The 25994-nt window shown below is 47.2% G+C and overlaps 1 protein-coding gene across 2 annotated transcripts in view; it reads left to right on the top strand.

Annotated features, from left to right (window-relative positions):
* Positions 1–25994, top strand: part of LOC138822875 (cadherin-13) — a 715907-nt gene that overhangs the window by 335331 nt on the left and 354582 nt on the right. For both annotated transcript variants that reach the window (XM_070015848.1, XM_070015847.1), the window contains exon 4: positions 23593–23709. In XM_070015848.1, coding sequence (XP_069871949.1) covers positions 23593–23709 — 117 coding nt within the window. The remainder of the gene's footprint in view (positions 1–23592; positions 23710–25994) is intronic.

The raw sequence follows: 25994 nt of genomic DNA, 5'->3' as shown, positions 1-25994 counted from the left end.
TAATAGAATTGAAGCTATGTGCAGTTATTGTTAGTATATATAGTTAGTGTAGAATGCTTAACCAGCCACCCACAGCATTCATGGGTTAGTTCTCATACCTGTCTGAGGATGCTCATGTTTAAACACCTGCCTCGATTATTGAATACAAAAGGCACTCCAGTGTTTTTCGCCTACCATGGCACGTTGACCCCAGGCTGATTTCAGTGTGTTTGCAACGAACAGATCACAAGCGTGCCGTCATCTTGGGTGGATACGGAAGTATTTAGGGATTGCCCTCTTGCAGGGCTCACCCCCAACCCCGATATGCACACATCTTCTGGCTCTGGGCAGCCAGGCCCGGGCGAGATCTCTGCCTCTTTAGCTCGTGCTAACACATTCTGGTTCAGCTCCGGCATGTGATTTCCTTATGCCAGGGGTGTCTTGTTGATTCCGTAGGTTTTGTGTTTCCCTGCTACCCGTTATAACTCACAGAGCTCCGGCTTTAAATGTCAGGGTTGTCATCACGGCCATGTAGCAAAAAGCAGGCTGTTGACATTCTTGGGACACAATTTGCAACAGTCTTTCTTTTCCTATAACATTTTCATGTTTCCAGGTGACATGTGGCCACCCAGCCACATTACAGAGCCTAGAGTTTTATGGTAGAAAGTCAGCCATAAGTGAAAAGGCTGATCTGGAGTACAAGGACTAGAGTACAGGCCTCAGTATTAGCCTCAATACATACATATATACATACATAAATGCATACATACATGTATATATATATATATATATATGTTAACAAATAAAGCCCAGTATTTTAGTAAAATGTGTTCTGATCCAGGATCAGCAGTGGTGTTTTGGTGGCTCACACCTGTAATCCTAGCTACTCAGGAGGCTGAGATCTGAGGACCATGGTTTGGAGCCTGCCCGCCCCCCGCAACAGGAAAGTCTATGAGACTTCTATCTTTAACCACAAAAAGGCAAAAGAATGAAGGGACAGTTCTCAGGCCACATGTTCAAGCTCCAGTACCAGCACAAAAATAAAAAATAAAATAGAAAGCATTGCTATTGCTACTTCACAGAACAAAGTACTAAAATGCAAAAAATGTGTAATCCTTTACATGATCCAACATATTTAAAGCTCTCAGCGTATGCTTGGTCATATTTTTGAAATCTTGTAGACTAGAAAATACTTTCAGTAAGCAGTATGGAGGATCCTCAAAAGACTACACATAGAACTCCCCTATGACCCAGCAATCCTACTCTGGGCATTTACACAAACAACCACAGACAAGGCCACACTAAAGCTACCAGCACAGCTATGTTCATTGCAGCATTATTTATGTTACCAAAATATGGAATTAGCCCAGATGCCTGTCAGTGAATAAATGGAACAGGAAAATGTGGTATATATACACAATGGAATTCCATGCTTCCATCGGAAAGAATGGCATTGCCCCATTCATAAGGAGTAAGTAAGGTAGACCCAAAGAAATGCAGAGGGCCTGTTTTCCCTCATTTGTAATAATTAGAATATGTCTAGGATAGTTCTAGCAGAGGATCCCAATAGCTCAATAGCTATGTACATATGTTCTTATAAAATGATGCTAACCGAAATGAATTACAAACATGGAAACAAGAGGCTTTTCTTTTTCTCTTCGTGTACTGTAGGCAGGTCTCTCATTCTTTCATTTTTTTTTCCTTTGGTTTACCTCCTGTTGTCACTGTTTTTGATTTTGGTACCCTTTGTATTATATATAAATTTATCTGATTTAGGGATGGGAGGTGGAATCACAGAAGTGGAGAGACAAAGGACAAAGGGCGAATCAATGCCACATTGATACTCACAAGACACTATGTTGGAAGTGAAATTTACTTGGGAGGAGAGAAGCCAGAGGGGAAGAGGAGTTGGAAGGGAGGGATAATGGGAGCAAACAAGGGAGGGGGTAACAATGTTGGACAAGAATTATACTCATTTCCTTACTTACGTAACTGTAATCCCTCTGAACATCACCTTTACAATAAAAATACTTTCAGCAAGTTCAAGTGCTCCGGCCAGTCTCTATTTACAGACTGGTGGGAAACAATGACAAGCCTATACAAGGTTTTGCATTGGAGATTATCTGATTATAGTCCACAGGCTAGATGTGTGCTTTTATCGATAATGCTTTATTGGGACGCGGCCCTGTCCACTCATTCTTTAGCTGGGAGCAAGGGAGGGGAGTTACAACAGAAGCAGTTATACAGGCAAAATTAGCTGACCCCCTGGCTTGACTTTGCCAATTACTTTCCATGTCTATGCATCACATCTCAGTGCATATTTGTTTGTGTATGGCAAGGATCTGAGAAGAGCGGCTAGCTGTTCCGGAAGTGTGTGGCCTAAGAGAGCTCATGAAAAGCCAGGCCAAGGATTAATTAATGACAGCCCATGATATAACACCCCATCTTTGATCATTTACTTATATCCTGTAAGTCCTCCACACAGTTTCCTTTATAAAGATGTTTTCCCATTGTATGATTAAGGCTGTACTTTTTTGATGGTCTATTTATTAATTGAATATGCCTAGCAACATCCTCAAATTTGCGAAGGAATTGTTAGCGTATTAATTGCACACAGGGGGTTTACTGTGATATTTGCATGCATTCCTATGCTGTGCTTTGATCATGTTCACCCCTTCCTTACTCTTATCCACCCAAATTTATAAATTTAATGGGTTTTATTATGCTATCTTCACATATACATAAAATATACTTCAGTCTTTTTGTTCCTTTGTTGGTCATGGGGCTTGAACTCAGGGCCTAGATGCTGTCTTTGAGCTTTTTGCGCTTTTTTGCTCAAGGGTAGTTCTATCGCTTTGAACCACAATACTACTTTCAGTTTTCTCACAGTTACTTGGAGATAAGGGTCTCACAGACCTTCCTGCCTGGGCTGCTTTCAAACCATGATCCTCATATCTCAGCCTCCTGAGTAGCTAGGATTATAGGCGTGAGCCACCTTCGCCCGGCCTATACTTCAGACTTATTCACCCTGCATGCCCTCTTTTCCAATCTTCCAGTTTTCCCTTTATGTTCACACACACACACACACACACACACACACACACACACACACACACACACACACACACACACACACACACACACACACACACAGTGTTGACAGGCCAGCTCTGGTAAAGCACCAATGGCCCATGTCAACTCAAGGCTTTGGTTAATCAATGTCCCCTCTCTACCCATTTCTAAAGCTCCCCTACTACCCAGCTCTCTCTCTCTCTCTCTCTCTCTCTCTCTCTCTCTCTCTCTCTCTCTCTCTCTCTCTCTCTCTCTCTCTCTCTCTCTCTCTCTCTCTCTCCCTCCCTCTCTTCCTCTCTTCCTCTCTCTCTTTCACGCCCTCTTTACCTTAATTTCAAGTTCTTCATCAACTCTCGCCCATCCCATAGCAGGTTCTGTGTTCTGTGGTTTGGACTACCACAGATAGACTCCTGGTGGGTGTGATGCCCTTTACTCTCTGCTCAAGGTCAAGTGTGGACAGCATCCTGGCACAGCCTCTCTACTCTCAATAATTCTGTCAGATCCACTTCAGAGCTTTCCCCACACTGTCGGCCCAGACTACACAATCTGGTGATTAAAACTTAGACCTACATTTTATTTCCAAAGCAAATTTGGTTTCCAGGGCAGCCTTCAACATGCATTACAATGCAGGCTAATAAAAACAAATCTGGGAACACAAGCTTTTTTTAAGCTTTTGTGCTATAAAATCCTTTGGGGGGAAATATCCACGAATCCTAAGCAGCACTCAGTGAACATCTCCCTCTAGTTCTCTATCCAGTGCGTGGCTCTGATATAAACACATATGTAAGCAACTTGGAATTTTTCAAGTGTTATAGGAGGAACACTGTCTACACAGTTCCATGATCTTTGCTTTTCATTATTTTTAAAGACTGCACAAGATTTCTTTTATTGACAAGCCATAAAGTTTTATACACATAGACATACATCCTTTGTTTCATGTCAGTGGATGTGTGTGTGTGTGTGTGTGTGTGTGTGTGTGTGTGTGTGTGTGTGTGTGTGTGTGTGTGTGTGTGTGTGTGTGTACTAGGACTCAAACTCTTGGTCTTGTGTTCTTTCTTAGCTTTATTTGCTCAAGGCTAGTGCTCTACAACTTGAGCCACATCTCTACTTCTAGCTTTTTGGGTGGTTTAGTTGAGAAAAGTCTTACAGACTTCCCTGCCTGGGCTGGCTTTGAACCATTATCCTCAGATCTCAGCCTCCAGAGTAACTAGGATTATAGATGTGAGCCCCCGGCTCTGATCTCACTCCCTCTTTTTTGGGGGGGGGCAATTCTAGGAGGTAAACTCAGAGCTTCATTCTTGATAAACAAGCATACTATCTGAGCTGAGCTCCTGCTCTATGCCTCCCTAGTAGCTGAGATTATAGGCATATGCCATATGCTCCCATACTGAGCTCCTTCCTCTCCCCCCTTTTCCCTCCCTCCCTCCCTACTCCCTCCTTCCCTCCCTCCTTTCCTTCCTTCCTTCCTTCCTTCTTTCCTTTTTCTTTTCTTTCTGCCTTCCTCTCTTTCTCTTTCTCTTTCTTTCTTCTTTCTTCTACTCCTTCCTCTCCTTCCCCTCCTTCCCACCCTGCTATCCCCTTTACTCCTCCCCTTCCTTGGCCTCTTCATCCCTCTCCCCGGTCACTCTTTTTCCATCTTTCTCTGCTCTTAGGGGGAAAAGTGCTCCATGAGCACTTGATAACCTCTTCAAACTTTTGAATATGTCCTTAGGTTAAATTCTCACTCAGCAATACAAGGAGCATGTTGAGAAATCCAATCACCATGTCGGTATGGTGCTGATATTCTCTTTGAATATCTCTAAGGGCGACTCTTTACACACATTCTGTGGATATAAATTCTAGTCCCTCCCAAAGGCATTCCTTCCTGGGAGCTCTTGAACTGAAAACAATGTTGGCCAACAAACCAGGTAACCTTGGTTAGCTCATCCACTAAGGCATAGGAGCCTGGTAACACATTACCTTCAATGCACAGAATTCTCCAAATAAACAACTTAGCTATTGTTACCTTACAATGTAGTGTTAAAGTAATGTTAGCTTCTCAAAAAAGACTTGATTTGTGTTTTTCACCCCTGTATTCTAGCATCTGTTGTTCCTGGCACCTGCTGGTGTTTAATAAACAGTTATTTTTTTGTATTTTACAAACAAGTTAAGGATTGTGATATCAGAATACAAAAGGTCTTTGCCCCCCCAAAAAAATTGAAAACAGTGCTTCTTACTCTTTCAGTGAATTGATGAGTCTGTCATATCTATGCTTCTGAAAATATTTACAAACAATTCCCAGAGGTCCAAAGAAAATTTCAATTTTCTGCGGTCACCAGGGAATGCTAGCATTATGAATCTCTGGTGGGACAGAACGTCTAGGTTCTGACACACTTGACTTCATCCTACAAGTAGAAGATCTGTTAAATTTAGAAAGTAGCCCATAGACCACTTGGCATCTTCTGTTTCGGGGTCCATTTTTCTTTCTCTCCTCTTGTTGGCTTTGTGTGGTACTTGGAATTGAACTTTGAGCCACACACAGGGCCAAGCAAGACCCGCATTTATTGCAGTCAGGCCTCCAACCCTGTTGTAACCCGTCACCATTGTGGGCTGTCAAAATGGGCACTATTATTCCCACATCGCAGTGGCAAATGTTAGACTCAAACACCTCAAAGAGTTGCCTAAAATGACACAATTATTCAATGGAGGGACTAGCACCTGGGTCTCCAATTAGAGTTCAGCATGGCTTGTGTTAAAGCCAGCCATTCCCACAGGATGGATTTGCTCAACCTTTGCCTGCTTAGCATTTGACTGATGGTTATTGTTAGCACAGATCATTTGGGTCCCTTGTAATGATCCAGACGTTTTCTCAAAGCCGGGTCTCAGATGATGAGGATGAGGCCAGGGTTAAGGCCATTCTCAGCTTCATCTGGAAAGTTCTAACTAGAGTTCATTAACTTTTCAGCCCTGGTTTCTTTTGAGCACTAAGCTGATATAATAAAATAGTTGAAATCATTTTTTAAGTATTAAACAAGCGTCATCCATTTTCTTTTGTTATTCCATTTTCCCCCTTTCCTCTTTTTTTTTTTTTTTTTGGTTGTGGGGCTTGAACTCTGGGCCTGAGCACTGTCCCTCAGCTCTTCAACTCAAGGCTAGCGCCCTACAACTTGAGCTATAGCGCCACTTCCGGTTTTCTGGTGGTTTATTGGAGGTAAGAGTTTCATGGACTTTTCTTGCCCGGGCTGGCTTTGAACTGTGATCCTCAGATCTCAGCCTCCTAAGTAGCTAGGATTACAGGTGTGAGCCACCAGTGCCCAGCTCCCCCTTTCTTCTTTTATTACTACTGTTTTCTTTCTCTGTCATTTTAAAACTAAAACTTCTGACCCTCTGAGTGGCTGTACAATCATGTTTTCCTTGTATACTTGAAGTTATTGAAATCCAAATACATTGAACCTTCTTCAAACACATCAATTGTTGCCCCAAAGATCAGGAAAATCACCTCTGACTCACTCACAGGACTGCGTGTCTAGCAAGTACATCTTTCTAAAATGCCATCTTGCTCAGTAAATATGTGAGCAAATATCCAAAAGTGTTTCTGAACTATTCCCCCTCTGAAAATAATGGTGATAGTACATTTGTCAAACTTTATACAGCAGCTAGAAACAACAAACCAAAATCTCTTGAGTTGGTGGGGAAGGAACTGATACTGGGGATGTGAAGATGATGAGGATGATCACGAAACACCTTCCTTTGTAGATTATTTGGGCACATTTTGGGGACGGTGCCTGAGTTTACAACTCGGGGCCTTGTGGTGGTGAGGCCAAGGGTCTACAGCTTGAGCCATGCCCCCAGTGCTGCTCTTTCTCTTAGTGGTGTCCACTCAGTCTTATTAGAAGCTTTTGGACTCAGTCAACCCTCACACCTGGCCTGCACCTGTGAGGTGCACATCTCCTGCTCCGTTTCTGGCAAGTCTCTGTTTTCTCTGGTATTCATGACGACCCTGGGAGAGCTGTGAGGTAGATTTCCCCAGCTGGGCACACTCAGCTCTGTCCCGAGGAAACTCCATAGCTATGTCGCGGTGCTGATTTCTTTCTAGCCAAGCAGAAATCAGCAGGAAGCACACAGCCCCCTTATGCAATTCCTTGTCCGTGAATGCTCCAAGTGGGTAACTCGTGCCTTCTTCTCAAGACCGTTTGAGGGAACTTCAAATCAAGAAGATGATACACCACAGGGAAAGGAATGGCCACCAAAAAGTCTCAAGTGAAAGAAATGTGCAGAGCCCTTGCAGGAATATATGATGAGAAATGGGAGCAGAATGAAAAATGCTAAAGAAAAGAAGACTGAAAACAATAAAGCAAGACAACCACTGCTCCTAGAAAGAAGAATGGCAAATCCTTTGAGCTGGACTTTTAAGAACAGACAGCCTTTGAGCCAAACAATTGGTCTGTTTTTAAGGCCCAGACATTTCAAGACTCAGGATACACGAGCAGGAATTAATCTTCATTACTCCTGCAAGTGATTGCAAAATTCCAGTCACATGGCTCCAACCAAACTACAAAGGAAGCTGGGAAACGGAGAAGGGCTTTGGGAGGAGGCTGGTACCTCGGGGCTCTGCCACCGCGGACATCTGATTGCTTCTGGAGGCGGCTTGGCCTTCTCCATCTCTGTCGTGGGATTGCCAGGACATTGTCTCACAGGTGGTGGTCACTGGCTTGTATAAAACCTTAGGAAACGTTCTCAGGAATAACCCCTGCCATTCTCGTGTATGGAAGGTGCACGGTTGGGTTTGGGGAGAGGTTTTGAGTTATAGCAGAGCCCTGGGATAACCTTTCCCCGTTCTGAATTGTGTCAATGAAGACACAGGTCATTGGAATCAGGCTGTACCAGAAAGGAGGTCCTGTTGGCCAAGGTGGATTTTGTTTTTCAGCAAAGAGCAAGTTGGGTCTTAGCTGCGAAGGTGGTTGGAGTTGCAGGAATGGACGTGGCAGGCCTCGGTGGGGTGCGGGGCGGGGAGGGGGGCGCTCACTGTGGTCACGTTATACAATAGCAACCCTCCTCCTTCCACGGGATGAAGGTACCAGCTTCACTCATTGAAATCATAAATCATTTCACTGGTAGCTTCTATCGCCATAAGATACGTTTAGAGCTAAAGCTGGTGCTTTCCTTCTGACTTACCAAACGCTAGGCATTCAAAAATCATTTTCTTAATGACTGCCGGTTCCAAATGGTCGTCTGTGCACAAACACTATTTAGGACAATTAAATTCCCAACATAGTTAATTCTATAAGTTATTGAAAACTAATTAAATAGTTAAGGTCCTCTGTGTACTCTCCCATAATCTTGAGTTCCTTTTGTAGACTCCATCAATCATCAGGGCAGTGTCTGTAATCTGAAGTGCAGGCTTCCTTTCCTTGTTTGGAGAAGTCCCCCTCTTTCTCCCAAAATGAACTTCACTGTCAGCTTGAGAAGCTCCTGATAATATGCTAATAAATATTTAACCACCAGCTGTCTAGTAAGAAATGAGGGTAAAACTATGGCTCACACACAATCGGCCAATTACTGGGGTACAGATAATCACACTGCGGCGTTTTTCAAGGTACCAGCATGACACTGCAGAGTTTGGAAGAGACAGTATATGTCATCTCATTTGTCCAATCCCCCAGTCCTGCCTTCAACTCTCATCCCAATAACCATGTCCAGTAAACCATCAACACAGTGGTTGTATAGGAATGATCCACACCAGATACAGACAAAAAAAAATTAAAGCACCAGTAAAACTGACTATAAAAGGCAGACAGATGTTACCGGCTTGTACTGGTGGTGATGTCCATGGGGAAGTGTGACCCCCCCCCGGGGTAGACATGCCACCCCCAGCCATGTTGGTATCACAGATACATCCTGCCATAGGGGATCCGTTACAATGTTAAAATTACAACTGTAGCATTTTATCATGCTGGAAATCTCATTGCTCTTCTCCCCCAGAAGATTGACTTCCTCAAGCTATATATTTTGCTTGGACAATACAACACTTAGCCAGAATCCTTAGCCTATGATAGATGCCACCCAGGATTATTAACTTGTTCGTGGAAATGACAGGTACAACCCGGCTCACTGAAGCATGAATCGGGGAGCAGGGTGGCTTGAGCTTCTGTGGAGCAGTGTGTTATGCCTACAACTCTGGTTGGCAAGCTCCTCTCACAGGCCCTGGGGGTTTGCAGTGGCAACATACACCACCCCGAGGGAGGGTCCCCGCAGATGTACAGAGAAAGGACACAAGGACCACACCTCCCGGGATCTATTGGAGTTCACCAGAAGCCAGGGCATTTGAGCTATCCTGTGAAAGTTGAACACATGTTTAAGGAACAACAAGAGAGGGTATGACGCAGTGGAGAAGTAGACAGTCACTTCGCATTGAACTTCACAAATCGGGGACTCTGTGTGTGAATGTCAGTGGAAATGGGCACAGGTAAGCATATAGCTCCTGGAGGGACCAGGGCAGCCTACGGGAGCGCACTGAGCCTGCTGTGTCAGCCGTCCGTTCTCAGGAATCCAGGAGCCATCTTGAGCTGTCACATGGGTCCACACATCTCCCAGGGAGTACCCAGAAACCAAATTTGAATACATCCGACATCATCCCTGGCAGGAGGCTTGGTTGGGGATGAGGTAGGTCAGTGCCGGCTTTGGCAATTTCCCCATCCCTAGAGAAGTTATCCAGCAGCTCCTGCGAGAGGAGATGGAAAAGCATTCTCTGGGTATCAGAGCTAAAGGACTGATCACAGAAATGAAAGTGCAATTACAGAAAAATTATCCCTGGGCTATGACCACATTTCATGAGTATTTTATTGCCTCTACGACTCATGATTTCAATTTTCAGGACGGAGAGTCTCGGCTGAAGCCTAATTTAAATTCGTGCTATGAGAGCGCATGCTTTACAGACATGTGTCAATGCGGAGGGAGGCGATTTGGGCTTAATTCCTTCACGTTGACCACAGTTGTGTGCTGGGAGAGGACCAATGAGGACCCCTATGCAAATGAGACCGGGTTTGTGCTATGTCGCCTTCGTGCTTTTACTTCTTATCAACCACAAGAACGGATTCGAGCCTTTTATTCAGCTCATACTTGAAAATGATTATTTTTTTGACATCAGGATTTTTGTTTAAGGGAAACATTCCCTGTGCTCTTGAAAGTTAGAGGCATGGCAGAGCATTTTTCAAGTCTCATAAAATAATCCTCTGACCACTTTTGAAATTGTTTTTAAAAAAGAGAATCTTCATCCTGTCCTTTGATCGTGTCAAGATTGAGTGTGCTTCTGGAGAAGTATTGATACAGATTCAGATCAATGGTAGTTATCTCTCGCCACTATTTCTCCCTCTGTGTGCTTTGGAAAAGTCACCTTACCTTGGTAACGCTGGTTTTGTCCTGTTAGATAAAGGTGATGCAGAGTGACATAAGTCAGGTCATGAGGGCATTCCTTTTGGTGCCATGTCAGCCTCCCTGCGTTCCTTCAGCTATCCCCTCCTGTCCCCACCCACAAGTTGTTTCAACATGCCGGCTGCTGCATCTGTTCACCCTTTGTCCCTCCGTGTCTGCGCCCCCTCCCTTGTGCTCTCAAAGGCTAAAACTGTTTTGCCAAATGAAAATGATGTTAGCACGGGGGAGGCGGCCTCTCCTTGTCTTCATGTTATCACTACCCAGCACGGATCTGTGTCTCAGCGGGACCAGAGGAAGAAAGACAGGAACATGAAATACCATGCTTAATCTCTCTGCCCTAGCCATCACCCTGCTAATGGCAGATTCTTTAATAAGAACCATCTACCGGCTAAGTGTTATGCTTAGACGTAATCTAATCCTCGGGATAACAACCCACACAGCCGATCTTCCAGACCTTGCTTTCTTTTAGCTTTAAAACCACTCTGAAAATATCTTCAGTCACCTGACTCAGCTTCTTCCTCTCCTCCGTGGCCACCACTGGACTGCGGTTCTGAGCCCTGACTGAGGTGGTTCTGTTAGGATGAGCCTGGGGTTGCATCTGCCGTGTAGGGAGCGTGTGGGTGGTGGAGTGGGTGCATGGACCTGCAGCATGGTGGCTCTGTGATCTGGATGGATTTCCTCTACCTGGAGCTCCCCCCTGTCCAGCAGTCCCTCTCCACAGTCCTGCAAAACCGAGTTAGTATTCAGCCGCCAGCCACATCCCTCAGCCACAATTTCTGTTTCGGCTAATCACCAGTAAACACAATTTAGCATCTCGATGGAGTTTACGGCTCACATAGGTGCATTCTGCCGTCTCAACCAGATCAATTCATCATTCATTCAACTCGTGTGTTGTCTGAGCTCAAACCAGGGGCCAAGGTCTGCGCTGGTTTATTGGGGTTAGGATGCTAAACGAGGAAGATAAAAACCAGATACCTGCCTTATGGCTCTTATGTCTTGGTTGGGGCTGGGGTGGTCGACAGGGATAAAATAATGAAAGTAAACGACGCAGCATGTAGATGTTCATGGGCAATATTGATATAAAAACAAGAGGGTCATTGGAGGCAACATCCAATTTTGGGTATTGAAGTCAGGCAAGACTTCGCTGTGAGGACAGGAAGGGACCGCTCACTGCAGAAGAGAGGAGGTCCATGCTCACAGAAGGGCAGCGATTTCTTAATGCCACCCAGCACCCATCCCAAACAGGGTAGAAATCACGATTCTCCACGCAAACATCCCCCTACAGCAGGCAGAGCCTGAGCGGAGCGCAGTGCTTAGCTTGGAACCCCGGTGCTATGGTTCTCCTCACTCCCTGCTGTGTATGAATTCGCCCAGCTCCTCCAGCCCTCACTCCTCCATGACTCAGACTGGGTGTGTCTGACAAGCGCTATGGCCCCACTGGACTAAGAACTTAGGGTCAGGACAGAGGGGGTATGCAGCCATCCCACTGCGGGCTCAGCCCCTGCAGACCTGTGATAAATGGTGAGCTTCACCCCTCACCCATCTCCTCCAAGGACTTCCGGCAGCACACCCCTTACCACAAAACATGGTGGCCTGATCTCTCCTCGGGCACAATTTTGTATTTCACATGATGCTATTTAACTCATGGAAGAAGTCACATCATAGCTACTAAGTGAATCATGGTGGGTCAAGTTCTTTCTCATCTGGCATGCCTTAATATGATTAAGATCCTTTCTCTTTCAGCTCTTGGTGAAGGGCAGAACTCAAGTTATTCTACAAAACAGTGTTTCTTAAACACCTACCTGTATGCCAAGCACTGAACTGGGTACAGGGGCTCCTGCTATGGAAAGCAGAGGCAAATCCCTCCATTAGTGGAGTACACATTCTAGAAGAGCCAAGCAATAATTATATATATATATATATATAATTATTACTATATCACTATTGCTATAATCATGCATATATAATATGGAATATCTTATTATATGTATGTATATATATGGCATGTTAGATTGCTAGGGGCATAGAACAGAAACATACAGCCTAGAAGTGGGTATCAAGTTTTTAATTTTTTTTTTTGTGAACATACTATACAGAGGGGTTACAATTACATGGGCAAGATAATGAGTACATTTCTTTTCAATCATTGCAGCCTCCTCCTTTGTTTCCCCTTCACATCCCTTCTCAGCCTCCCCCCGCCCCCCACCCAATCCCCCCCCCCCCGCAACAAAGTTGTAAAGTTCTTTTTCAACATGACAACTTGTACTTCTCATTGTTGTAACGGGTCCACCTGTATCCTTAAACAACTTGTTTTTCCCCATCTCCTCCACAAGGGTATCAAGTTTTATGAATAGAAATGCAAGTCCAGTGGTAGACCGCATAGGTATAATACTTCCTTAGCAGCAATCTGAATAAATAGAAAGAGGCCCCCAAATGCCCTCAGCATACTCCTTGGGGGAAGAAAAGCCAACTTTTTTTTTCAAGGCAAAAGAAAAAAAAGTGATTAAAAAAAAAGTGATTAAGTTAAGGACTTTGAAATTAGGAGAGCACCCTGGTCATGCCAGGGGCTGAGTGTGAGCACCAGAATCTTTCTTTACGAGAGAACAAGCGAGAAGCCAGAGCCTGCGAGACCGGAAGATGGCTCCCTGCTGCCTTGGAAGATGGCGGAAATAGGTTACTACAACCCTGCTGACCTCTAGAAGCAGGGAAGGCTCCATTGTTCCCAGGGGAAAGAAGCCTTGCTCCCACCTTACTTCTACCCCAATGAGAGAGAGAGAGAGCTGTTTGGGAGATTCGAACCTCATGATCATCATCCAGTTGTGTTGTTCGTGGGCGCTGTCCATTATAATTGTAACAGTAGACATAAGAAGTAGGAAACTGGTTGAGTATCTAGGAACAGATGTTCCAGGCAAGAAGACCAGCAGCTGCCAAGGCTCCGAAGTGAGAATGGATCTGATGTACCCCAGGACAGATCCACTGAGACAGAGTCAGGGGGATGGGGGTCATGGGAGAAGGGTGCGGCTCACACGCAAGGACACTGGTTTTACTCTGAGTGCTAGGAGGCCCCACTGGCAGCCACGGAGAACAGCAACGGTGTCAGCCAGGACCCCTGTCACTGCTGAGAGGAGGAGGGAGGACCTGAGGGCCTACGCACACAAGCCAGGCCCCCACTAACGGGACTGTGCTGTGACCCCAGGCAAAAAGCCAGGCCCCCACTAACGGGACTGTGCTGTGACCCCAGGCAAAAAGCCAGGCCCCCACTAACGGGACTGTGCTGTGACCCCAGGCAAAAAGCCAGGCCCCCACTAACGGGACTGTGCTGTGACCCCAGGCAAAAATGACGTTGGCTTGGACCAGGGTCATAGCAATTGAACAAGACAAGACAGGTTAATTCTCATGATGTTTTGATGATAAAAACTCCTTAGCCACATCAAGGATAAATGTGATGCCTGACTGTTTAATGGGAAAATACTTCCAGTTTGACTGAAGTTCCCTCCAGAAATGAACGTTTGTTTGTTTTGTTTTTTATGTGGAAAGATAGCCGACGCAGGAGGCGAGAGGGGGAGGGGGTAACGTTATCCACTCGAAGGGCGTGGGTTCAAGTCCAGGTGCCTCTCTGCACCAGAAGTGTGTCCCTCCGCAGAGAACTGAGCCTTTCCGGGCCTCACTTTCCTCATCTGGGGAGCAGGGCTGTAAGGACACTGCGCGGCACAGGACCATCGGAGCCTCAAGGCATTCGTGAGACCTGGCCCTCAGTCCCAGGAAGGGCTCAGAAGATGTCCTCACTCAGACTTCAGAAATCACTGGTAAAACACTTGGGGACTTCAACATGAAGAAGAATCAGAAAACAAAATGAAGTAGAACCATTCCCTTCCCGTGGGTCAAGTTCCCAGAACCATCAGCATGCCACCTAGAGCTCTCTTGGTCCCCGTGTGGATTTGCTGAGCTCCGTTATCAAATGGTTGCTGGATGGCTGCGCCTGGCCTGGCCTGGTCTGGAAGAGAGGAGGCTGAGCCTTTCTGCCGCCTCTCCAGGAAGAAGCAGCACTGCCTGCAATGGAATATTTATCACACGCCGCTCTTCTTGCTGCAGTTGTTTTACTCTCATAACTTCAAAACCACCAGGCCCAGGGAATCCTCAGACAGTGGGCCTATCAAATGTGATTTTTTTTTCTTCTCTTTTTTTTTTCCTCCCCTTTTTCATGGTAGATCTGACACACCTTTGAACCTTCAAAGGACGCAGTAATCAATGGCGTGAGGAGACAGGCGACACTGCATTCGTGATTGTGAAGGAGAACTTATTAATGTAAACTGCATAGCGTGGAAGAGAGGTTGGGGCTGAATTAAAACGTGAGGCTCTGTAATCTGCGCAGCAAACACAGAACAAAGGGAAGAGAGGGAAATGAACAGCTGATGAAAGACACTTTGCTGATTCGGGCTTCACTGAAAAGAGCCTGTGAAAGAGAGATTATCACTGAAACAGGTTACCACAACCCTGCTGTCTTAATTAAGATGGAGAGAAATGGTAGTGGGGCTTTGCAGGGAGTGTCCGTGAGAAGGAAGAACGTTGCCAGGGAAGAAAGGAATTGTTCAGGGTAAACATTGAGAACACGTCCCTCAACAAAACAGTTTTGAGTTTCAGTCACAGAGCACATTTTCAAATTAGTTAGACAAGTGTCTGGGGCGCTTGTCATTAGCAGCTGACGTGAAGAATGGCTCTCTAATTGTACAGCCATAACATCAAGAAAAAACTATTCACCAAAAACAAGGAACACAGACAAAAACAAATTTAAAAATATGGGAAGAGCAAGTCGGGCACCGTGGCTCACACCTGTCATCCTAGCTACTCAGGAGGCTGAGATCCGAGGATCAGGGCTTGAAGCCAAAAGCTCCCTTTAGACTCTTACCTCCAATTAACCCTTCAAAAACCAGAAATGGAGCTGTGGCTCCAAGTGGTAGATTGCTGGCCTCAAGAACTCAGGGATAGCACCTAGGCCCTGAGTTCAAGCCCCCCCATGACTGACAAAAAAAAAACTGGGAAGAGCAAGGACCTTGAAAATAGACTGAATACAGAGGATGAATCTGGCACCAGCCCCTGAGACAGAGCAGGGCACCCAGTTTCCTCCCTGTTACTGAGAAAGGGCCGTGCCCTGCTGGGGGGAGGGTGCTTACCCAGGTTGCTGGGGAAGCTTGCTTTGGAATCCTAGGAGTCTGCTTAGGAGCTGAATTCTCCTCAGGGTACTGAGTAAAGAAGCACCTAGTCTTACACCTGACAGACTGCACACGCTGTCTTTCTCCAAGTCCTTCCTGGAATAAGCAGGTGCAGACACCCGCTGGTGTCCGACTTTCTCCCTGAGCTGGCACACGTGATGTGCTGCCTTACTGAAGGGTGGCCATGTCCTCATCCATGGCCGCCGCTGTCCCCTGCTCGCGGACGAGGTGGCCCAGCCGCAGGGAAGAGGAGGGCCGGCGTCCGCTCTGTTCTCCTTCCACTCTAGAGCTGAAACCCATCAGGTGCATGTTCATGAAAACACTTTCCTGCGATCACTCCGAAGAAGGGCACCAGAGTCCACGAGAAGGCCCCTCTGTAAGACAAAGACATGTTGTCAGCTTGTCGTGCTATATTAGCATTTATTACATAGCTGCTCTTTATTAAAGTTAAAAAAATGAAGCCTGACCCCCATATTTGAATGGAACCTAGCAGATGAATCTAGAAGCTAATAGAAATGATCTTGAAGCCACCACCTAAGCTGAGCTAGAAAATGACACATGTAAAGTATAATATAAAGTACCTGGTGTGTGTGTGTGTGTGTGTGTGTGTGTGTGTGTGTGTGTGTGTGTGTGTGTGTGTGTGTACGTGCATACATTGTCCAGGTGATAGAGAAGGCAGGGTGAAGAGAGGAATGGGCAGGGAAAGGGCATTTTAGTTAGAACAACACACAAATGGAAGTATAAACCACGATGGAGTGTGTCACGTTAGCCAGCACCAATGTGGCTGGCTGGCAGGCCGGCCACTGCGGTCAGACAGACATGCTGACCCACCACCCAGGATGCCCTGCGTGTGCAGGATTGCATCTCATGCCGCTGGTGACTTGGTAGCGTCTCAGGGCCTGGAGAATCTTCATATCCTTCCACCTGGTAATTACACCTTTGCTAAGCCATTGTAAGGAATCCTCTCCAGAGAAAAGCAAGCAAGCAAATAAAACTCTATCTACGGTGCCATTCCGTTTGTATGACATTTATCCTAACAAATAACCAGAAACACCTAAACATAAGAGCATAATCAGAGGAACGGTGGAGCGCAAGTCGAGGCACCCGCAGGCAGCACACAGCGATCTAGGCAGTGAGTGCAGCATTTGCAGCCTGAGCGGAAGGAAGGCTGGGCTGCATCATGAGGTCCGACATGCAGAATCCCGGTGTTCAGACACTTTCCGCCTGAGCAGAATGCGTGCAAACCCAGAGGAGTGCATCTCGGTGCTGTCTCATACAGGATTAAGAATGAGCGTGCCTTTTTTCTCTGTATGCCAATATGTTTTCTAAATGCACTGTATGAAGTATTATAGGAAGTATTAAAGCCTCTATACTGAACCTGTTCTATTCAGAGTCAGGTAAGATGAAGTTATAGCATCTGAGTGCAGTCTGACATGGCAGTGGGAACCCACTGGTCCAGCTCTCCTCAGACTGAGCTCTCTGGACACACATATCACACCTGCATCTGCTCATATGTGCGCATGCATGTACACACAGCTACACATACAGGAGCCTATGCAGGTGCATGTATACACATGCACAATAAACCAATGCAGATGGACAGGTGGATTGTGGAGGTGGGAATCGAAACATGGGTAAGTGAAACCGCAGTGAGAAGATTCTCTCATCAGGTTTAATTTTCCTTCTCTGTCTCCGCCTGGGACTGGGCTTCCAGTCCCGCAGCAGACAAGTGGCCTTGCAGGTAGCTAACACTTCCCTAGAAGCTCACAGAACCCAGGTCAACGGGCCCCTGTGAGGGAATCCTATAAAGAAGACTTCCTAGCTCCTAGAAATGGCACAAGAGTATGTGCCCAATAAATATCTGTCTACTGAAACAGTGAATATAGAAGGCGGCTCTGGAGACAGGGCCACTTGCATGTGAAAAACAATGCATCCGGCCTTCTCTCCGGCAGGGGACAAATTCTCTTCCACCCCAAGACAACGCAGGATAGTTTGCATCTCAGAACCTTTCATCATGAAAATACGGAAGCTCGGCCTAGCTCAGGTAGCAGGTGTCTCCGACTCCCAGTGCGTGTTGATTGGGAGGCATCTGCTTTTGTGGGTGGAATTGTGGGAGGAGTTGACCCACCCTTACCTGACTGGCTCTCGCAGTCACCCTGCCCCTCTCGCGTTTTCTGTGTCATTATCTCTTCTTCTTCCTTTCCCTGGTTATGAGGTATGAATATGGTACTGTTCTTTCCTGTGTACATCAAAGGCCAGGAAGATAAGACCCTTAAATAGAACAGCAGACTTTGCACCCCACTCACAGTGGGAAGCCTGGAGCCAAGTCCTGACCTGTGGTCCCGTCTCTCCTGACACCCCCGGTGAACCTTCAATAACTGCCCCACCTCGCTCCCCTCGGCATCCTGTGCGGTATGACGGCTTGCGGCCATGTGATGCCGAGGCCGTAACGCACATAAGCTCCTGAATGCTCCCTTCACCGCGGCCTTGCTTCCCCTCCCCGCTGGAAGTTTCCGAGGTTCACCACAGAACTGCTTGCTCTCAAATCTTACCTCGGGGTTGGCCTGTGGGGAGCTCAGGTGTTGGGGCCCGGCTTGTTGCGCTTCTGCTGTCCCGTGGGCGTAGGTGTGGAGGAGAGCCGCGGTCCCGGGGGTCCCCAGGTAAACGTGACGCGAAGTTAGCAGGCGCGGATTTGAGGTAGAATCTGAGGAGCTTGGCAGTGCCTTGGGGAAGCAGGATGGTGGAACCCAAGGAACCAGTCCTTCGATATGTCTAACCTGCAAACAGCCAAACAAAAGGGAGGTGGGGAACGTTACGGCTTTGGTGGGAACAGGTGGGAAGGAGAGGATTTGGGGCTCAGCTGAGGGCATGTTTGAGGTGCTGTGGTTCGCATGCATCATTCACTGTGGAACTCCCACAGGGGAAAGCCCAGAGCCATCGCCTCCCACATATCCACTGAGTCATGAAGAATTGCTCTTCCACGTGTGGGGGGGGGAGTTTCCTCCCAAGGCTGGCTGCACACGGATGAGCTCAGGAAGAGGAGGGAAGCCTGGGTCCTGGGGTCCACTCTCACCTCTGCCGACAGACTCACTTCAATCCAGCTGTGGGGCGGGAGGACGCGGGTCCCTCAGGAGGACCAGCCCAGCTGTGAGGCCGTGCAGGCTGCCGCTAGGTGTTCCAAGTCGCTGTTTAACATGAGTGTTTTATCCCTGCTAGACTGGGTGGAGGGAGGTTGTGTCATTACATCTCCGGCGCGCGGGACTTCTGACTCAAGGATCCGAACATGTCTAAAACATTGTGCACCTCCAGCGAGACTCGGGAGCTCTGACTTGTGTTGTTATTGCTCCCGCGTAGCTTTTGTGAAATATTTCAGAGGCAATTGTGTCTTGGACATGTCATTTGGCAAATTTTCTTTCAAAGCGCGTGCCTTGGGCTTATTTCTTAACCAGCAATTGAAACGTGGCAAAGCCAACGTCTCAGCAAAGATCAGAGAACGTGTGGGGTCATTATACGGCGCTATTGTACTTGCGTCTTATTTTTAAGATCAACTTCCCAAACGTGGGGCTGGAGTAGGAGTCAAAAGTAGCAGAAAACAAGCTCTACAAGACGATGTGTTCTCCAGGGCCGGCTCCCCAGCCCCCAGGGAAGCAGCTCAAAGACGAGGGCAGACCCCAGGATTCTGCTTAAGACCGGGCAGAGGCCTTGTGTGGTCCTGGGGTGCAGAATATCAGGGAGGAAGAAGGCATGTGGTCTCCAGAATATTGGGAAACTAGGTAGTCGGAAAAGAATCAAGCATCCAGGCTCTCCAACCTCTTACGTTTGCCGCGGAAAGTCTGGTTTCTTTGTGGATGGCTCCTTCCTTGAGTCGGCAAACTTCAGCCCCAGGAGGAAATGGAGCAAACTTTACATCTCATCTCAGGCCCGGCAAAGCTGGCTAAACCATATGTTTGATGGCAGGCAAAATGTAAACACCGTGGCCCAGAGCCCTCCTCCTAGTGACTTCTGAGCACAACAAACAAACTCAGCCGCCAGAATGGAACACACTGCAGATTCCATCCATTTGAAGAAATTTCTAGAGAGTGAAGCCACCCCCTCCCCCCCCCCCGCCTCCACCCCCACACCTCCTGCAGCACGGAGAACTACTTTACTGTCTTTCTCCCAAGCTGTTCGAATCATGCTCCTTCTGATGCACTAACACTGGCCAGGCTGAGCCCTGGGCACCGGCCGAGCCCGACGCTCTCTTCTCTCCTGGAGCCTCAGGAAAGCAGCCGTTCTTAAGTGTTGTTGAACGGATGCAGCAGGATGTCATGATACACCCAGCACTGTGCCCGACAACAGGGTAAATAAGTGTTTCCCATGACACACCTGTGCCCCGGTAGGTCTTAGGGTCAAGGTAGCCGGTTATGTCTTTGAGACTCTTACGGCTGGAACCTGAGCTTCAGACTCACCAAAGTGACTTCACGTCGAGCTCAAAGCAGCCCTACCTGCTCACGGAAGCAGCAGGCACAGGCTGGGCCCTGCATCCGCCAGCCTAGAAGCACAGCAGCGGGGCTGAGCAGAGTGTCCCACGCGCCCCCCCCCATCCCAGGCTCCCACCTCCCTCCGGATAGACAGGAATGCCTTAGCGTCTCTCCCGAAACCTCGGGAGGGCAGAATGGGATGGATCCCAGGCAGCTCTAGAGCGTGAACACAGAGCCTTTTGATGTGCTATTATGCTTTTTCACTCAAGACTGGTGTTCTACTGTTTGAACCACGACCAGTGGAGATTCATCCCTTCTCCTGGAAATGAGTCAGCCCTCCTCCTCCAGGTGTCGGTGATGAGTCAGCCTCTCTGCTCCAGGTGTCTGTGATGAGTCAGCCCCTCCCCTCTAGGTTTCTGCTGTGAGTCGACCTCCCCCTGCTCTAGGCACCAGTGGGAGTGGAGCTGAGTATAGCCGAGGTCTTCAGCACGCCAGTGAGCCAGTGAAGCTTCATTGTCTACACCTGCCTTGGGAAATGGTTCTCAGTCAGATCAGACAGGATGGCCCCCTCCTGACCCAGTCCCACAGCCACCTGGCTTCAGATGCATTAGTGCAGAACTGATCCCAGGTGGAAATGCCACACACTGGGGTGTAGATCTTTGCCAACAAACACGAGGCCATAGGTAGGTCTAGGCATACGTCTCAAAGACAGAAACACAGACCTACGTAGCCAAGGTCATGGACAGGTCCTGGCCGAGGTCCCTCCTGATCAGTGTGAGGCAGAAAGCCACAAGTATGAGGAAGAAGGCTGCTATACCGAGGTGGGCACAGAGTCACGGACACAGGACAGCACCACCATGAATGTCTCTACCGCACCAACTTGCAGACGCTGCTTCCGGGGCTCCCAGTCCCCTGCTGCTTCCCTAGATGCCTTGGATCCAGGTTGGCACTCCTGGGCTTGTCACAGCACACGTGAGGGCTGTGAGGGCTGGCGGGGCAGGGGGGACTGGCACTGCGGGCTTCAGTACTGGTGAGCCCAGAGGGCACCAGGACAGCCTGGGACTCGGGGACATGCCCACGCTGGTACTCACGGGGACACATAAACAAGCCCTTTTGTCACAAACAACAGGAAGCCTGTTCATCACCCTGAACACCTCACACTCGGACGGTCATAGTGAACAGAGGCCTTCGGTGGCTGCACCCCAGAACCAGATCCCCAACTCCTCCCATTTGCAGAGACCTTAGATCTCCCCAGAGCTCGCTCCCAGGCCCTCACACGTCAGATGTGCTCGCTTGTTATTTTTTTTTAAACTGTAAATGAGATTTGTGCACGTATTTTCCGTTCTTTTCCTGTCCTAATAAATGCACCGCATCTTCATAGAGGTTATATATCAGTTTTGTACAAATAGAACCCACTCTTATTTTCTTGTTTTCTGTTCTAGCCTCTTGCTGTGCTGGGTTTTGTTTTTATGGGGAGTGTTTTGCCCGGCTTTGTTTTGGTTGGTTGTATTTTTGCTTAGTTTCTTTGGGTATTTTTTTTTCTTCCTCCTTGCTCTTTCTTTCACTATCTTGTATAGATTTCAGTTTTCTGTCTTCGCTTTCATATTTAGTCTATTGTCTTTCTAGAGATCTTTTCCTGAGTATCTCTAATTAAAAGCTTTATATTCAATATAGTGCATGTAAACTAGAATGAGTCCAATAGGCTATTTCTATATTTTCTAGTCCTTTATCCTGTGTGTTCCTCTCTGCTAGCTCAGTGAATCAATCAGAGCACCTCTGATCCCAGCTGTCTGAAATGTCTTCACCGTTTAAGGAGGACAATGGTTGTTTTGGGAGTTAGTTACAAATATCATAGTAATGGACACCTGTAAGATCACACCACCCCGGCCAACATGGGCTCAAAACCTGGCTGTGATGCCTACCTGTGGAAGCATGGCTGGCAAGTACAGAGCTTGGAACAGGTTCTTCCCAACTGCTGTTTGGTAATGGCCTCAGAATCCTCTCTCCCCCACCGCAAGAGCCCATATTTGACCTCATCCTTCCTATTGAACGTTCTGAACACATTACACCTCTGTCACGGCTGTCCCTTCTACAGCGTGTCTCTGTACGCATCTTCCTGCTTACGGTTTGACTCTTCTGTGTGTAGGATTCAGATGTGTTCCTAGAGTGAAATCATGGAGTGATGGGGTGTGCGCATTTGTGAGACTCTTGATAAATCAACAGGGCCAATTGATTTCCACAATGGTTATCCATTTAGATGCCTAGAAAAATCAAGAGAATAGCTATTTATAAAAGGGCTCAGAGCTTTGACTGGCCTTGTTTACCGTTTGGCTTTCCGTTATGTATGTCTTCCTTTAAAAGCTATCCTGTATTTTCTCTCTCTTTTTCCCTCCTTCCCTCCCTCCCTTCTTTCTTTCCTCTCTCTCTCCTCCTCCTCCCCCTCTGTCTCTCTCCCTCCCTCCTTCTCTGGTTTTATGGTGCCAGGAGATGGCATGAAGTTATTGTTTACCACATGATTTTGATAGTTCTTGTCAAAAGTTTGAGATATTCACTGCAGATGGTATAGATCAGTGTAGATGGTATTAATCAGTGTGTGGTATTGATTTACATATTGAAAGTGATTTGTAATTCTTTTTCAGTATCCTAATTGGATCAAGGAATAAATCTCACCTCAACCTGGGGCTAATTCCCCTTTAGTGACTCCCTACCACCAGCCCCTTTATCACCTCTCGTTATAAAACAACAACAACAACAACAGGAATTATCATCCCCAGGCAACAGTTTCTAGCATGAATTTTAATAGTATGATTTAGTCTCCAGTATGGTTATATTTTATTTCCTTCTGTCTATGTAATATGAAAGGAGCACTTTATATGAAACCAGAATAGCACAGTTCCTCTGTTGCACACAGTTACTTAGTTCAGGTGAGTTATAGATAGGGGTTGAAATTGGGAGCTGCTGGCTGGGACATGCATCCATGGCCCACCCTTAACAGTGCATTTCCATTGGGAGGCACAGACTCCCGCTCTCCATGGATGCCTGGCAGAACTCAGAGCTATGTGACTGCGTTGTCATCCCTGCCCATTTGTAAGTCTTAAGGACCTTGACATTAGCCATGCATATAGGGGGCATTATCCTGTTCACAAGTTCTCTGGGTTCTAACCAGGTGCTTACTTGGCAGATTAACAATGGTAGCACAGTGCATTTAAGGATGTATAAATCCAGAGTGACACTGTGTATAGACTTGACTCAGAAGTTGGAATTAAATAGCTTGATGGCAGTCATCGTGAATCACGATGTCAGATTTAGTAGGATGCTAACGGTGCAGGTGGTAAAGCTAATGAGGGCAGATGGAATAAACTTGACAGTGTCCAAACAGCTGTTTTCTTTTACACCAAGGGAGCTGGCCACACCCTTTCTGTGGGAAGATCCTAACCAGCTGGCTTTGTTTTCTCTTTTAGGATATATTTAAATTTGCAAGAACTTCTCCTGTCCCGAGACAGAAGAGGTCCATCGTGGTATCTCCCATTTTAATTCCGGAGAATCAGAGACAACCCTTCCCCAGAGATGTTGGCAAGGTAAGCGGGACAAATGACAAAAGCACGGTTTCATGAAGGGACAAGCCTGCGCAGGGCGAGCTGGCGGGCGAGCTGGTTTGGAAGGCTTGTCTGCTAAGAGGGCACCATGATCTGGAGAGGAGGAAGACTTCAAAGCCTCACGAAACACAGAAATAGGAAAAAGAGAACAAAAGCACCAGCCTTGCATAGTACTGTTTGGGGGTGTACATGGTAGAAAAGGCGGCTGGAGTTGTGTTTCGGGGGTCATCCGTAAAGAATGGATGCTTGGGGCGGTAGCTGTAGCACATTGATGGTTATCTTTATTATTTCCTCTTGCTCAAATGTGTGCAGCTCGTGAGCTCTGACCGTCTGAAACCCAAGCTTGATTATGCGCACTAAGCCAAATTACCCGATCAGAACAGTAACTTTTGCAGGAAGTGATGGGTGCCGGCCACTGTCTTGACACTGTGATGTTGATATAAATACAAGAAATCAACACACTGTTCTTAATGATCTAATTGGCTGTGACTAGAGAGTCGTGAGTCAGGTGGTATCCGTCTATGAATGGAAGGATGATCCGCTGAGCTGAGCGGATGGGGTTGACGTCTTTCACAGAAGATGCTGACTAAGGAGTAACCCGCTGATTGGTCATCCCACAGTGGCTTACCTTCTGGAGTTAGCCAGAGGGGATGTATGTCCTTGACTTGTTGGCTCAGGCAAATTAGCCCCCCTCAGATTGTCCTGTGTTTTGGGAAAACTGACCCATTTTAAATCGCTTTGATCTCATGGCCCTTGGTCATGCGACCCCACGCCGGTTTAGTCTGGTGTGGTCTGTGGAGCAAATGCTTAGTCCAAAACAATGGCTGCCTGGAAGCGTTCTGTAACACTTGTTCACACATTCTGTCCCTAGAGAAGGGCAATATGGAGACTCAAGTTTCAACTGGTTTGTTATTTTTCATTGAACCTAACACTTGAACATTGGCCGTTAGTTGAGTGAGTGATCTTGATGCCGGCTACTATCGTTCTATTCATTCATTCATTAAGCAAACATGGAACATGCATTCTATGCGTGTTATAACCCTCAGACTGGTAAATAATAGCTGTAACAAGTAGACAATAGAACCCGATGAGGAGTTGTATTTTCTCTAATGTGTTCTAATGAGGAGACAGATTATTTCCATAAGTAAATAAACAAGGAAATTACAGAGTGTGGCAAATGACAGGGGAAAACAGAAAGACAGCGATGCGAGGGAAGGAGCAAATGGCAGAACTGGGGGCCAGGGTGAAGAAGGGGGTTTATGCTGATGGCTGATGGCGGTCTGGAGTCTGGGGGAGATGTGGGTGCGAAGGCTGGCGGGGATGCGGAAGGATGAGGTGCATCTGTGAAGCACCACTGAGGGCTGCAGGAAGGAGGCAGGGAGAGTGTAGGAAGAGGCTGTCTGGACGTGGCCCACCTACAAGGCAGGTGAGGAGTTGGGATTTGATTGTGTTTGCAGCAAGAAGGTCTAGGCGCAGGGCCCCTAGGAGAGCCTCTGACTGCCTCACAGAGACATAGGAACAGAGTGGGAGCAAAGAGATTCTGTACGAAGAGCAGGTTTTGTGGTGGCCTCAATGACATGAAGAGTGACTTGGCCTATGGGAGATCTATTTCTACTGGAAATTAGAAGCAATGATAAACTAGTATCCTGCTAATCTCTATACTTATTATTTTAAGCTACCACTGTGTCAAAGATCTCTTAGGTAGGCAAACAAAATCTTCCTGGGAGTCCAACCGTAACAGAGAAAAACAAAGCTGCTCCAAAGGGGTGGAGGCCGGCCGGGCAAGCTCAGCCCCTGTGACAGCCAGTCCTGGCCACACCACGCCTTTGGGCTGTTTGTCCCTAGAGACAAGGGTTTGTCTTGCCAGGCCCAGGAGTCAATGTGTCCTCAAAATAGACTTTGAACCCAGCATTGGTCAGTTTTCCATTCCTGTGATGACCTACCTGAGTCAGGCTACCTTATAAACAAAAGACGGGCGTTTTGGTTTCTGGAGGCGGAAGCTATGCCCTCTGGTGGCAGGGAGGCCTAGGGCAGCGTGTGCACACACGAGACGGGGCGATGCCGGCGGCAGTATGAGTCTGTGGCATGCCGTGCACAGGTGAGGGCCAGCACAGGTGAGGCTCCGTCAGGTTCTGCCCCCACCACCAGGCTTCACAGAAACCCTTTTGTGTGGTGATCCGCGTCTTCTTTGTCTCTGTCATCCTCTGCTCCCATCTCATTTCCTGAACTCGTTTTCTTACATCCTGGGACTTGGAAGGCCACTCTAC

Source organism: Dipodomys merriami, unplaced genomic scaffold (assembly GCF_024711535.1).
Source record: "Dipodomys merriami isolate MVZ:Mamm:240054 unplaced genomic scaffold, mDipMer1.0.p SCAF_116, whole genome shotgun sequence".
Taxonomy (NCBI): domain Eukaryota; kingdom Metazoa; phylum Chordata; class Mammalia; order Rodentia; family Heteromyidae; genus Dipodomys; species Dipodomys merriami.
Note: the sequence above shows the minus strand (reverse complement) of the source record. Positions and strands in the feature narration are given on the sequence as shown.